This window comes from Nicotiana sylvestris, chromosome 9, assembly GCF_000393655.2.
Source record: "Nicotiana sylvestris chromosome 9, ASM39365v2, whole genome shotgun sequence".
In the NCBI taxonomy this organism is placed as follows: domain Eukaryota; kingdom Viridiplantae; phylum Streptophyta; class Magnoliopsida; order Solanales; family Solanaceae; genus Nicotiana; species Nicotiana sylvestris.
This window is the reverse complement of record NC_091065.1, coordinates 22,644,609-22,657,465: the sequence shown is the minus strand read 5'-3', so window position 1 is coordinate 22,657,465 and position 12,857 is coordinate 22,644,609. Positions and strand designations below refer to the sequence as shown.

Sequence of the window (12,857 nt, the reverse complement as noted above, 5' to 3'; positions counted from 1 at the left end):
CAAAACCTTTTTGAAAGAAGAGTTCTCATATATAAAGCACACAAATATGCGAATCAAGAGGAGGCTGTCAAATTATTTAGAAGAGAGTTTAATCAAATAGAAGTTCAGAATCATAAGCAAAGAGATACAGGTTCAATTTGCAGACTCATAGTGAGTCTGAGAGTTCAGGGTCCCAAAGTGGAGCCTTAACTCAAACACAAAAATCAAAATCGTCAAAGGAAACCCCTAAATCCTAGGGTTTCAAAATTGAATCAGACATGGAAGTGAGAAAGCAAGTCATTGAAACAGAGATGATAGCAGGTTTGAGACGCAAAGCAAGAAAGCCGATTTAAGAGCATAAAAGAACATGTTTTAGAAAAGTCGGGACTTAAGCAAGTTCAGAAGAAAAGAGAGGATACGAACTTAAACAAAAACAAATAGATGAAACATGCTTAGCAAGAACACAAACAGAGTTTAGTAAAGCAAAAATCAAAGAACTCAATGGTAATCACATATAGTAAAAGAGTAAGGAAAACATAACACGGATTAACATGTGAGTACTGGAGTAACATGCATACTAGGAAAAAAAAGTAGAAGAACAGTACATGCGTAGTAAAAGAAGTCATATGAGCCTAACACAGACAAACACACATAAAGAAAGAACATAAAGAATCAAAAAGATGCTTTTGAAAAACCTTTCAGAAACCCTAAATCGAAGGTAAACGATTTTAAAAAGCAAATCTGGGGAAAACCTTTTAAATGTCAAGTAAATCATAGATACAGCATCGATCTAAGCAAACAAACAGAGAAAGAACCTCGAATAGCTTAGGGTTTCGGAGAAACCCTAGAAATGAGAAAGGCTTGGAAACAGGTCTGATCTTGAGTCGGAGAGGTCAAGAATCAGGATCCTGAGTCTTGAATATGCCGGAGCATGGCCGGAGGAGCCATGACGTCAAAGGTCTGAGAAGATCGGAGAGGGAATCATCGAGTTCAGGCCTCGAAGCTTCGAACAACCCTGTCTCGATGGTGGAGGGGGGTGAGTACCAACCATCCATGGCCTGAGAAGCCATGGATTCCGGTGAAAGGCGGTTGAAAAGGGGTAGGAGGAGGCTAGGGTTTCGGAGAGTTTGAGAGATAGAGAGAGATGAGGAGTCTCGAAAAAATGAGACGGGGGGGAAGGGGGTAGGTGAGGGTTTATTTATGGAAAGGGGGATCTGGGCCGTTGATTTTATTTGATCAATGGCTCAGATTAGTTCGGAACTGGGCCGGGTTAATTTAGGGATTGGGCTGGGGCAGATTTGGTTGGATCTTGGGTTAATTGGGTTTAATTAAATCTGATGGGTTGGGGTTAAATTGAGGCTAAAATTGAAATCCGAATGGGCTATAATTGCAATGAAATGAGGCTAAATGTTAAATAGCCAGTTTTCCCTTTTTACTTTATATAAAATAGTTAAAATGGTTTCTAAAACAAATTAAAGTGCTGAACTATTTAAAAATACTGGGAATAATTTGATAATTATGAAATGTTGTTAATTGTAAAATAGGCTATAATTGCAATTACATGCAATTTAGCTTTCAAATACCAAATAAATTTGTAAAAATATGCAAAAAATTACCTTAATTATATTTTGGTATAAATATGGGAATAATTATGGATTTTGTACTGCTAAAATAGACAATAAATTAATTTTAAAAAATCTTTAAAAATTAGGAAAAAATACCAAAACTCTTGGGGCATGCTTATATATGCATGTACATGTTATTTTGAAAGTATTTTAAGTATAAAAAAGAATACCTAGGGAAAAATTGGGTATCAACAGCAGCCCCGATGTCTAGGTTGACGCAGAAGGGTGCCCAGTTCAGATGGTTGGACGAGTGTGAGGCGAGCTTTCAGAAGCTCAAGACAACTTTAACTACGGCACCGGTGTTGGTTTTGCCCACAGGTTCAGGGCCTTATACAGTCTATTGTGATGCATCTCATATTGGACTTGGTGCAGTGTTGATGCAGGATGGCAAGGTCATTGCCTATGCTTCGAGGCAGTTGAAGAACTATCCAGTACATGATTTAGAGTTGGCAGCCATTGTTCACGCATTGAAGATTTGGAGGCATTATGTGTATGGCGTGGCATGTGAGGTGTTCACTGACCACAAGAGTCTTCAGTATTTGTTCAAGCAAAAGGAGTTGAATTTGAGGCAGAGGAGGTGGTTGGAGTTGTTGAAAGATTATGACATCACTATCCTATATCACCCGGGAAAGACCAATGTGGTGGCCGATGCCTTGAGTAGGAAGTCAGCCAGTATGGGCAGTCTTGCTTATATTCTGGTCGGTGAGAGACCGCTTGCTTTGGACGTTCAGGCTTTGGCCAATCAGTTTGTGAGGTTTGATATTTCTGAGCCTAGTCAAGTATTAGCTTGCATGGTCGCTCGTTCTTCGTTATTGGAGCATATATGTGATCGGCAGTTTGATGATCCCCATTTGTGTATCCTTAGAGACACGGTGTAGCGCGGAGGTGCCAAGCAGGCTACCTTAGGTAATGATGGAGTTTTGAGATTGCAGGGTCAAGTTTGTGTACCTAATGTGGATGGGCTTCGAGAGTTGATCTTAGCGGAGGCCCATAGTTCCCGGTATTCTATTCATCCGGGCGCCGCGAAGATGTATCAGGATTTGCGGCAGCATTATTGGTGGCGTAGAATAAAGAAGTATATCGTTTCCTATGTGGCTCGGTGTTTGAATTGTCAGCAGGTTAAGTATGAGCATCAAAGGCCTGGTGGTTTACTTCAGAGGATTGAGCTTCCCGAGTGGAATTGGGAGCGGATCATTATGGACTTCGTTGTTGGACTCCCGCAGACTCGGAGGAAGTTCGACGTAGTTTGGGTCATTGTTGACAGCCTGACCAAGTCAGCGCATTTCATTCCTATGGCAGTCTCCTATTCATCCGAGAGGTTGGCTGAGATCTATATCCGGGAGATTTTTCGCCTTCATGGTGTGCCAGTGTCTATCATTTCGAACCAAGGTACGTAGTTTACCTCACGTTTCTCGAGAGCAGTTCAGCGAGAGTTAGGCACCCAGATGGAGTTGAGTACAGCATTTCATCCTCAGACAGACGGGCAGTCTGAGCGGACTATTCAGATATTGGAGGATATTCTCCGAGCTTGTTTCATTGACTTTGGAGGTTCGTGGGATCAGTTTTTGCCTTTAGTAGAGTTCGCCTACAACAACAGCTACCAGTCGAGTATCCAGATGGCTCCTTACGAGGCTTTGTATGGTAGGCGATGTCGATCTCTAGTTGGATGGTTTGAGCAGGGAGAGGCTCCGTTATTGGGTACGGATTTGGTTTAGGAGGCCTTGGACAAGGTCAGGATCATTCAGGATAGGCTTCGTACAGCTCAGTCCAGACAAAAGAGCTATGCAGATCGTAAGGTTCGAGATGTGGCTTTTATGGTTGGTGAGCGGGTATTGCTTCAAGTGTCGCCTATGAAGGGCGTGATGAGATTTGGGAAGAAGGGCAAGCTTAGCCCTAGGTTCATTGGTCCATTTGAGATTCTTGATCGAGTGGGAGAGGTGGCTTATAGACTTGCATTGCCGCCAAGCTTATCAGCCATGCATCCAGTGTTTCATGTGTCCATGCTTCGGAAGTATCACGACGATCCATCCCACGTGTTAGATTTTAGCACTGTCCAGTTGGACAAGGACTTATCTTATGAGGAGGAGCTAGTGGCTATTCTAGACCGGTAGGTTTGGTAGTTGAGGTCGAAGAGTTTTCCTTCTATTCATGGTCAGTGGAGAGGTCAGCCTCCTGAGGCATTGACCTAGGAGTCCGAGTCCGATATGCGGAGTCGTTATGCCCATCTTTTCTCCGACTTAGGTACTTCTTTCTTTTGTCCGTTCGAGGACGAACGGTTATTTTATAGGTGGAGAATGTGACGACCCAAAGGGTCATCACCTATTTTCTTATCCATTATGTGCTTCCGAGGCCTTGAAAAAAACCTCATTTAGAGTTGCCTCGATTTGCGTGCGCAGTCCAGGCGCGTAGCCGGAAAGCTTAAATATGAAGTTCTGTGAAAAATGCTAAATTTTGGTGTTAAAATGAATCAATTTGACTTCGGTCAACATTTTGGGTAAACGTACCCGGACCCGTGATTTGATGGTCCCGAAGGGTCCGTAGGAAAATATGGGACTCGAGCTTATGTCCGGAATAGAATTCCGAGGTCCCAAGCCTGAGTTATGAATTTTTAAGTGAAATTGTTTTCTGAAAATGTTTAAAGAAAATTGAAATGAAATCTGATGTGAAAGTAATGGTATCTGGCCCGTATTTTGGTTCCGGCACTCGGTATAGATCTTATATATGACTTGAGTCATTCCTGTAAAGTTTGGTTAAAAATAGACGTCGTTTGACGTGATCCGGACCCTAATTGGGAAATTAATGTTTCAAAGGAAATCTGAGAAATTTCATTGATCTTGAGGCTTAATTCCATGTTCATGATGTTATATTCGTGATTTGGTCACACGAATATCTTCGTAGGGTGTTTTTTGAGGTAGTGTGCATACTTGGTTTAGAGTTTCGAGGGCTCGGGTGAGTTTCGAGTAGCTTCCGGGATGCCTTAGGCTTAAAAAGATCAGATGTTGCAGGTTCAGGAATTTTGACAGGTCTCTGAACCCTTTAGCGCGGCCCGCGAGGAAACGAGTGCGGCCGCGGTCGCCTTTGCGCGGTCCGCGGTGGGTGTTGTGTTGTCGCGGTCGGCTTGGTACGGTCCGCATGGGGCAATGATCCACAGGTCTTCAGGAAGCCTGTGCGGCCGCGGTCCTTCTTGTGCGGTCCGCGGTGGGGACTTCAGAGGGTATAAATACACGTGAATTTCAGTTATTTTTACACTTTTCAAAACCCCAAAACATAAGAGGCGATTTTCCAAACAACTTTTCTTTTCGAAAACGATTGGTAAGTGATTTCTAACTCATTTTCTTCACTTCTTAACATCTTTTAACATGATTTCAACTTCAAATCAAAGATTTTTATGGGGAAATTGGGTGTCTTGGGTAGAACCTAGGTTTTTCTAAAAATTGGGAATTTGGACCTCAATTTGAGGTCCGATTTCAAAACAAACCATATATTTGAATTTGTGGGGGAATGGGTAATCGGGTTTTGGTTCGAACCTCGGGTTTCGACCATGTGGGCCCGGGGGTGATTTTTGACTTTCGGGTAAAACTTTGAAAAACGCATTTTCATGCATGAGGGTTGACTCATTTAGCATTTATTGATGTAATTAAGCAACTTGTGACTAGATTCGAGTGGATTAGTGGCATAAGATGTGTTTCATTCGGGAGGATGAGGCCCTCGCTCGGGTTCTTTGACATCGACTCGGTTGCTAGGAAGAATGCGGGCTTAGAGCCAATAGAACTAGTGTTAAGAAAGCAAGTGAGGCGGGCTAAGATTCCATTCGAAGTAACGTAACAGGATTCGATGTTGCACCATCTTCCATTCTTCTCTGGATTTACCCACATACCCGCTCTTCTTTCCCCCCAGCCCAAGTGAATTTACCTATGCTATGAAACTTTTGGACTAGGGGCCTCACTGTCGCCTTTGGCTCGAGCTACTTTTGCTTCCGAGAACAGATAGCTTGCTACTCAAGGTCTCATGAACTACTACTAAAAACCTACTTTGTTTTTGTTTTGTTTGTGGACAAACGATATCCGGCCAGGCCTATGGCTGGATCCTTTTAGATCTACGGGTCGGCCGGCCACGGCCGTTTACATGAGCATAGGGAATCTATACTCGAGCGTTCCACTGGGCCCCTAATAGAAACAACGCTTGTAAGGAGTCCTCCTGCCACACTGGAGTAATCCAATATGTGGTTCCGCACGTTCCACCACTTCTCCGTTCATTTCCAATACTGATCGTGAAACACTATGAGCAGCAGGATGTTGAGGTCCGAAATTCGAAGTGAAATTTTTGATTTGCCCAACTATGTAGCATCTACATCGAGAATTCAAGTATTGTATACGTCATTAGTCCGATCCTTTGTAGGAACTACCCGTAATAACGAACTTGTAAAATGGATCTGTTTATCATAAAGAGATTCGTCGGCCTTCTTTTCGCACTATTACAGATATGAAAATAATGGTCAAAATCGGATTCAATTGTCAACTGCCCCTATCGGAAATAGGATTGACTACCGATTCCGAAGGAACTGGAGTTACATCTCTTTCATGTAGCATTGAGACCAAATAACTCTATGAAATTACGTCGATACTTCCACATATTATGGGTAACGTAGGAGACATCTCTATTTTTCCCCCGGGGAATCTTTAGAATTCCCACTGCTTAACTTTCAATTCGCCTCGATGTCAGTGGTTCGAGTCCGCTTATCTCCAACTCGTGAACTTAGCCGATACTAAGCTTTATGATAGCACCCAATTTTTCTGATTCGGCGGTTCGATCTATGATTTATCATTCATGGACGTTGATAAGATCCATCCATTTAGCAGCACCTTAGGATGGCATAGCCTTAAAAGTGAAGGGCGAGGTTCAAACGAGGAAAGGCTTACGGTGGATACCTAGGCACCCAGAGACGAGGAAGGGCGTAGTAATCGACGAAATGCTTCGGGGAGTTGAAAATAAGCATAGATCCGGCCTATTATAGCACCGGCAACCGAAGTCGAGCATACATACGACGATCTTCATGCGTGAATAGCCGGGAGGAAAGAAAGGGCGGTAGATGATAATGAGAAAGGGCGCCGCGTCTGGACGGGCGGAATGGATGAGCGAAAGGTGTCATGCCATGGAGTGGGGAATAGCCCTCGTCTCATGTAAGACAACTAAATGCACCTCGAGGTGCTGCCGAGGAACTGAGGGACCTTCTCGAGCACAGGATAGGTAATTGAGAGATAGAGCTAGCCTATTCGTTATGGGAATTCTCTTGAAGCTCATCCTCTTCATCATAAATGATCCGCTTGCCCCGAAATGACCTGGACCAATAGGGAAATCCCAATTCATTGGGCCTTTCGATACAATCAAATAGAAAGCCCCAAGGGCGCCATATTCTAGGAGCCCAGAAGATGAGGGGTGTTGTGAAGGAGGAAGAAGGAGAAGAGAGTATGGAGGGGAGGGTTAGGGTTTAGAGAGAGAGAGAGAGGGAGAGTTAGGGTTTAGAGAGAGAGAGGGGGAGGGAGACTTCGTTTGTTTAAGGGGAAGAGGTGTGGGGGTGTGTTTTATTTTTAATTTGAAGAGAAGAAGAAAACAATATTGAAGAAAACGAAAAAAAAATTCTGGTACCCGACCGCGGTCGTGTCCGCGGTTTGGAACAGAGTCTCCCGCGGTCGACACCACGGTCCGCGCCGCGATCGCGGAGGAACTGCACTGCTTTAGTGATTTCCTCGGTCATGGCTGCGGTGACTTTACGTCGCCAGCGGTGTCTCCCGCGGTCACGGCTTTTTTTTTAAACACGAAGTTACATACTACACTTACAACACATTCGTGGGTTGTCTCCAACGTAGCGCCTGATTTAACATCGCGGCACGACGCAAGGGGTTGAGCCATCACTCCTCCTTCGTGTACTGGGGTTCTTTCAAATTGATCACCACTTTATCCCATTTTTCTTCAGCTATTCCAAGGTAATGTTTCAACCTTTGCCCATTTACGGAGAACTTGTTCGTCCCATCTTCTGACTCGATCTCAACAGCTCCACTTGCAAACATTTGTACCACTCTAAATATCCCTGACCATCGGGACTTTAACTTACCCGTAAACAATCTCAACCTTGAATTATACAATAATACCTTGTCACCGGGGTTGAAATTTCTGTCCACAATGTGCTTGTCATGCATCTTCTTCATTCTTTCCTTGTAGAGCCTCATGCTTTCAAAGGCTTGATATCTAAATCCTTCCAGCTCATGCAACTCTGTCAGTCGATTTTGTCGAGCTGCTTCGGGATCCATGTTCAATTGTTTCAGTGCCCACCAAGCTCGATGTTCTAGCTCCATAAGTAGGTGACAGGCCTTCCCAAATACCAACTTGTATGGTGACATACCTATTGGTGTTTTGAATGCAGTTCTATAGGCCTAGAGTGCGTCATCAAGCTTCTTTGCCCAATCAGTTCGTGTGGCATTCACCGTCTTGGTTAGTACACTTTTTATCTCCCTGTTGGACACTTCAACCTGCCCACTGGTTTGCGGATGGTACGGGGTAGCCACTTTGTGGCGTACATCATACTTTTCAAGCAATTTCTCGAAGGCTCTGTTACAAAAGTGAGTGCCTCCACCATTGATGATCGCTCTTGGTATCCCAAATCGGGTGAATATATTCTTTTACACAAAACCTATCACCACTCTTGCATCATTAGTGGGCAACGCTGCAGCTTCTACCTATTTAGACACGTAATCCACAGCAACAAGTATGTACTTATTGCCAAATGAGCTGACGAAGGGGCCCATGAAGTCAATCCCCCAAACATCAAACACCTCTACCTCTTGAATCGGGTTCATGGGCATCTCATGGCGACGGGAAATGTTCCCGGTTCGCTGACATTCGTCGCAGCCCTTTACCCATAGGTGTGCATCTCTAAACACTGTTGGCCAAAAGAACCCAGCCTCTAGCACTTTCGCCGCTGTCCTGGCTCCTCCAAAATGTCCTCCATATGCTGATGCGTGACAAGCCTGCAAAACAGAAGATTGTTCTATCTCGGGGACACACCTCCGGATCATATTATCAACACAGAGTCTAAACAAATAAGGCGCGTCCCAATAATACATGCGGCAATCACGATAAAACTTTTTCTTTTGGACAGACGAAAGATCATAGGGAACAATACCACAGGCCAGGTAGTTTGCAAAATCTACATACCATGGCGCATCCTCAAGACTAGCTGCGAGCAGCTGCTCGTCTGGAAAGGTTTCCAGGATCTCTTCGACCTCGACTGATTTTTCAGCTCCTTCAAGTTGCGATAGATGGTTAGCGACTTGATTTTTGTGCCCTTATGGTCACGAATTTCGAGGTCGAATTCTTGCAACAGTAGCATCCAACGAATCGGGCGCGGATTAGACTCCTTTTTCTCAATTAGGTACCTGAAAGCTGCATGGTCAGTATATACAATTACCTTGGAACCAATCAGATATGATCGGAACTTGTCAAAAGCAAACACCACCGCCAACATCACCTTCTCCGTCACTGTATAATTGAGCTATGCACCTCTTAGCGTTCTGCTTGCGTAGTAAATCGGGTGCATCAGCTTATCTTTTTGCTATCCTAAGACTGCTCCTATAGCATAGTCGTTGGCATCACATATGAGCTCATATGGTTGCTCCCAGTTGGGTGCAACAATGATGGGTGCAGTTATCAACCTCTTCTTCAGTTCCTTAAATGCCAACCTGCAATCATTAGAAAACACAAAGGGCTGATCTTTTTCAAGGAGTTTGCATAATGGGTTAGCAATTTTGGAAAAATCTTTTATGAAACGCCGGTAGAACCCAGCGTGTCCAAGAAAACTTCTCATCGCCTTGACTGAAGCGGGCGGTGGTAGATTCTCAATCACGTCAACCTTAGCATGGTTGGCCTCAATTCCTTTACTGGACACTCGATGCCCCAGGACTATACCTTCTTGTACCATAAAATGGCACTTCTCCCAGTTTAGCACTAAGTTTGTCTCCACACATCTTTTAAGTACTCTCCTTAAGTTGTGAAGACAGTCTTCGAATGAATCTCCCACCACAGAGAAATCATCCATAAAGATCTCCATAATATCTTCCACCATGTCTGTGAAGATGGCTAACATGCATCGTTGAAAAGTCACGGGTGCATTACAAAGCCCAAAAGGCATTCTCCGAAAGGCAAAGATGCCATACGGACAGGTGAAGGTTGTTTTCTCTCTATCTTCGGGGGCTATTGATATCTGATTGTACCCTGAATATCCATCCAATAAACAGAAGTGCGATCGCCCAGCCAGCCTGTCCAACATTTGGTCAATGAAAGGTAAGGGGAAATGGTCCTTCCGGGTGGCTGTGTTCAGTTTCCTGTAATCAATACAGATATGCCACCCTGTGACTGTACGAGTTGAGATCAACTCATTGTTCTCATTTGTTACAACTGTCATCCCCCTCTTTTCGGCACACATTGGATAGGGCTGACCCAATTACTATCAGAGATGTGGAAGATGATTCCCGCATCTAACCATTTGATTACTTCTTTCTTTACAACCTCTTTCATGTTTGGGTTCAGCCTTCGCTGGTGTTCCTTTGAAGGTCTGTGTCCCTCTTCCAGGAGAATCTTATGCATACAGAAGGATGGGCTGATACCTTTTATGTCTGCCATGGTCCAGCCAATGGCAGTCTTATTTTCCTGCAGTACCTGTACGAGCCGTTCTACCTGCACATCTAGCAAACCGGATGATATGATAACAGGCAAGGTTGAATCAGGGCCTAAGAACACATACCTGAGGTGATCTGGGAGTGGCTTCAGTTCCAACTTGGGTGGTTCCTCTATTGATGGCTTTGCTGGAGGGGTGGCCTTTTTTCTAGCTCAAGGGACTCGAACTAAGGTTCCCTTGACCAAAATCCTCGGCCTTCCAGTGCCATGACCCATTCAGCTAACCCTTCACCATCCATTTCTTCTAAATTCGTCAGACATGCCTCCAATGGATCTTTTACAATTAGGGTCCTATCATCTTCTTGCAGGACTACATCAACTGCTTCCACTAGAGAGCAATTAGCATATTCACTGGGTTTCCTCATAGATTGCTGAACATTGAATATGACTTCTTCATCGTTCAATTTCATTTTTAATTCCCCGGTTTCACAGTCGATCAGTGCTCTCCCTGTGGCTAAAAATGGCCTCCCTAAAATAAGGGGTATCTCCTCATCCACCTGACAATCCAAGATAACAAAGTCTGCATGGAACACGAATTTCCCCACTTGCACCAACACATCATCAAGAATACCAGTGGGCCTCTTCACTGTGCGGTCAGCCAACTGTAGCAGCATCGAAGTTGGCCTAGCTCTACCAATGCCCAGTTTGGTGTACACAGCCAACGGCATCAGATTTATGTTAGCTCCCAAATCACACAACGCCTTTGCAAAGGCATAACTTCCAATTGTGCATGGAATAGTGAAGCTACCTAGATCCGACATCTTTTGAGCCATCGGTTTTGCCACCACTGCGCTGCAGGTCTGTGTTAAAGTTACCATGGATAGATCCTGAAAATCAAACTTCTGTGACATATCTTTCATCATCTTAGCATAATCAGGCATCTCCTTCAAGGCATCCATCAAAGGAATATTCAACTGAATTTGACGCAACATCTCCATGAACTTCTTATATTGGTCTGCCTTCTTTTGTTTGACCAGTCTCTGAGGGAAGGGTGCAGGTATCATCCTTTGTGCATTGCTTGTTGGCTTCTCTCTGTTAGAATTTTCTGGCACAAGAGGTGCCACTTGTACTGCAACTTGCTCATTCATCTTTTCTTTGCCTTTTTCCTCCTGACTCTGCTCAACCACCACTTTAGTAAGTTTTGTTGGTTCCTATACCTCTAATTGAACTGGAGTGGATGGTGTAGTATCCTTGCTGGCTTGTGCAATTTCCTGCTCTCTGTCTAAATCTCTCCCATTCCGGAGACTTACTGTCATCAGCTGATTCGGGTTTTGGTCCTTGGGGTTTATGTTTGTGTCTGCAGGTAAAGTTCCCTGAGGATGGTTGTTCAAAGCCATGGACAGCTGACCCAGCTGCATTTCAATATTCTTTATGGCTGAATCATGCACTGCCAATTTTTCCTGCACTTTATTATTTGTCCCAATGAGTTGCTGAAGCATACCCCTGATTTCCACTATGTTGTTATCTTGTTGCTGAAGGGGTGGTTGGTATGTCAATTGTTGCTGATTTTGATGTGGATAGCCCTTTGGTTTCTGATATGGTACTGGCACCAATTGGTTTTGAGGGTGCATACCCCCAGGCTGCTGCATATTAGGCCTGTACTGCTGATTTTGTTGCGGTCTCCACTGCTGTGCTCCTTGCCTCTGACCCCCATAGTTGTTGACATAATTCATATATTCCCTTGCCCTTTGATTATCGCCTTCTCCGCTCCATGATCACACGTAGGACTAATTAACACAGGTGTACACAGTCCTCCATTTGTCGTGTCAACAATATGCACCTGTTTGGTGCCCATCTCATCTATCTTCTTTGTCAAAATACTCATCTGCGTTAGAAGTGTGGCCATGTTCTCTTCCTGCGAATTATTTGGGTCAAGAGGCACTAAATGCACTATGGGTGCCAGTGTTGTACCTCTAGTCATCCACCCCGAATTTTGTGACATTTTATCAAGAAGGATTTTGCACTCAGTGAATGTTTTACTTAAAAATGCACCTCCAGCTGACGCATCCACATTTGCTTTCAAATTGTCAACTAGCCCCATGTAGAATCTCTGGCCAAGCATCTGGTCCGGAATGCCATGGTGAGGACACTTCACTAACATCCCTTTAAATCTTTCCCAAGTTTCTTGCAGGGACTCAGTGGGCTATTGTCTATACTGCAATATGTCATCAATCTATTTTGCAGTCTTGTTAGGCGGATAGAACTTGTTCAGGAACTGCTTGACTAATTCCTCCCAGGTGGTAATAGAGTTGATAGGGAGCGAATTTAGCCAAGTCTGAGCTTCCCCGGTTACCGAGAAGGGAAACAGTAGCAGCTTGATAGCTTCCGGAGTCGCATTTGGCTGCCTTTGGGTCATACAAATTGACAGAAAATTTTTCAAGTGTTGTTGCGGGTCTTCAATATGTGACCCGGAGAACAGTCCTTTATTTTGCAGCAGATGCAGCATGTTGTTAGTGATCTGGAATGTCTCCGCTTGAATTGCAGGCACAGTTATGGCAGTGGCCAGATTATCAGCTGTGGGTT

At 44.2% G+C, this 12,857-nt stretch overlaps 2 protein-coding genes across 2 annotated transcripts; both read right to left on the bottom strand.

Annotated features, from left to right (window-relative positions):
* Positions 1–7,513: 7,513 nt before the first annotated feature.
* LOC104244873 (uncharacterized) lies at positions 7,514–7,957 on the bottom strand. Its single transcript, XM_009800391.1, has one exon. It carries the CDS (start codon positions 7,955–7,957, stop codon positions 7,514–7,516), a length of 444 nt encoding a protein of 147 aa, XP_009798693.1.
* A 2,544-nt stretch (positions 7,958–10,501) lies between these two features.
* Positions 10,502–11,422, bottom strand: LOC138877334 (uncharacterized). The gene has a single exon (XM_070156935.1). It carries the CDS (start codon positions 11,420–11,422, stop codon positions 10,502–10,504), a length of 921 nt encoding a protein of 306 aa, XP_070013036.1.
* Between the last annotated feature and the right edge of the window lie 1,435 nt (positions 11,423–12,857).

Bases quoted from the DNA above. Each gene is read 5' to 3' on its own strand.
- LOC138877334 (XM_070156935.1), bottom strand. From the start codon at position 11,422: ATGAATGAGCAAGTTGCAGTACAAGTGGCACCTCTTGTGCCAGAAAAT.
- LOC104244873 (XM_009800391.1), bottom strand. From the start codon at position 7,957: ATGGAGCTAGAACATCGAGCTTGGTGGGCACTGAAACAATTGAACATG.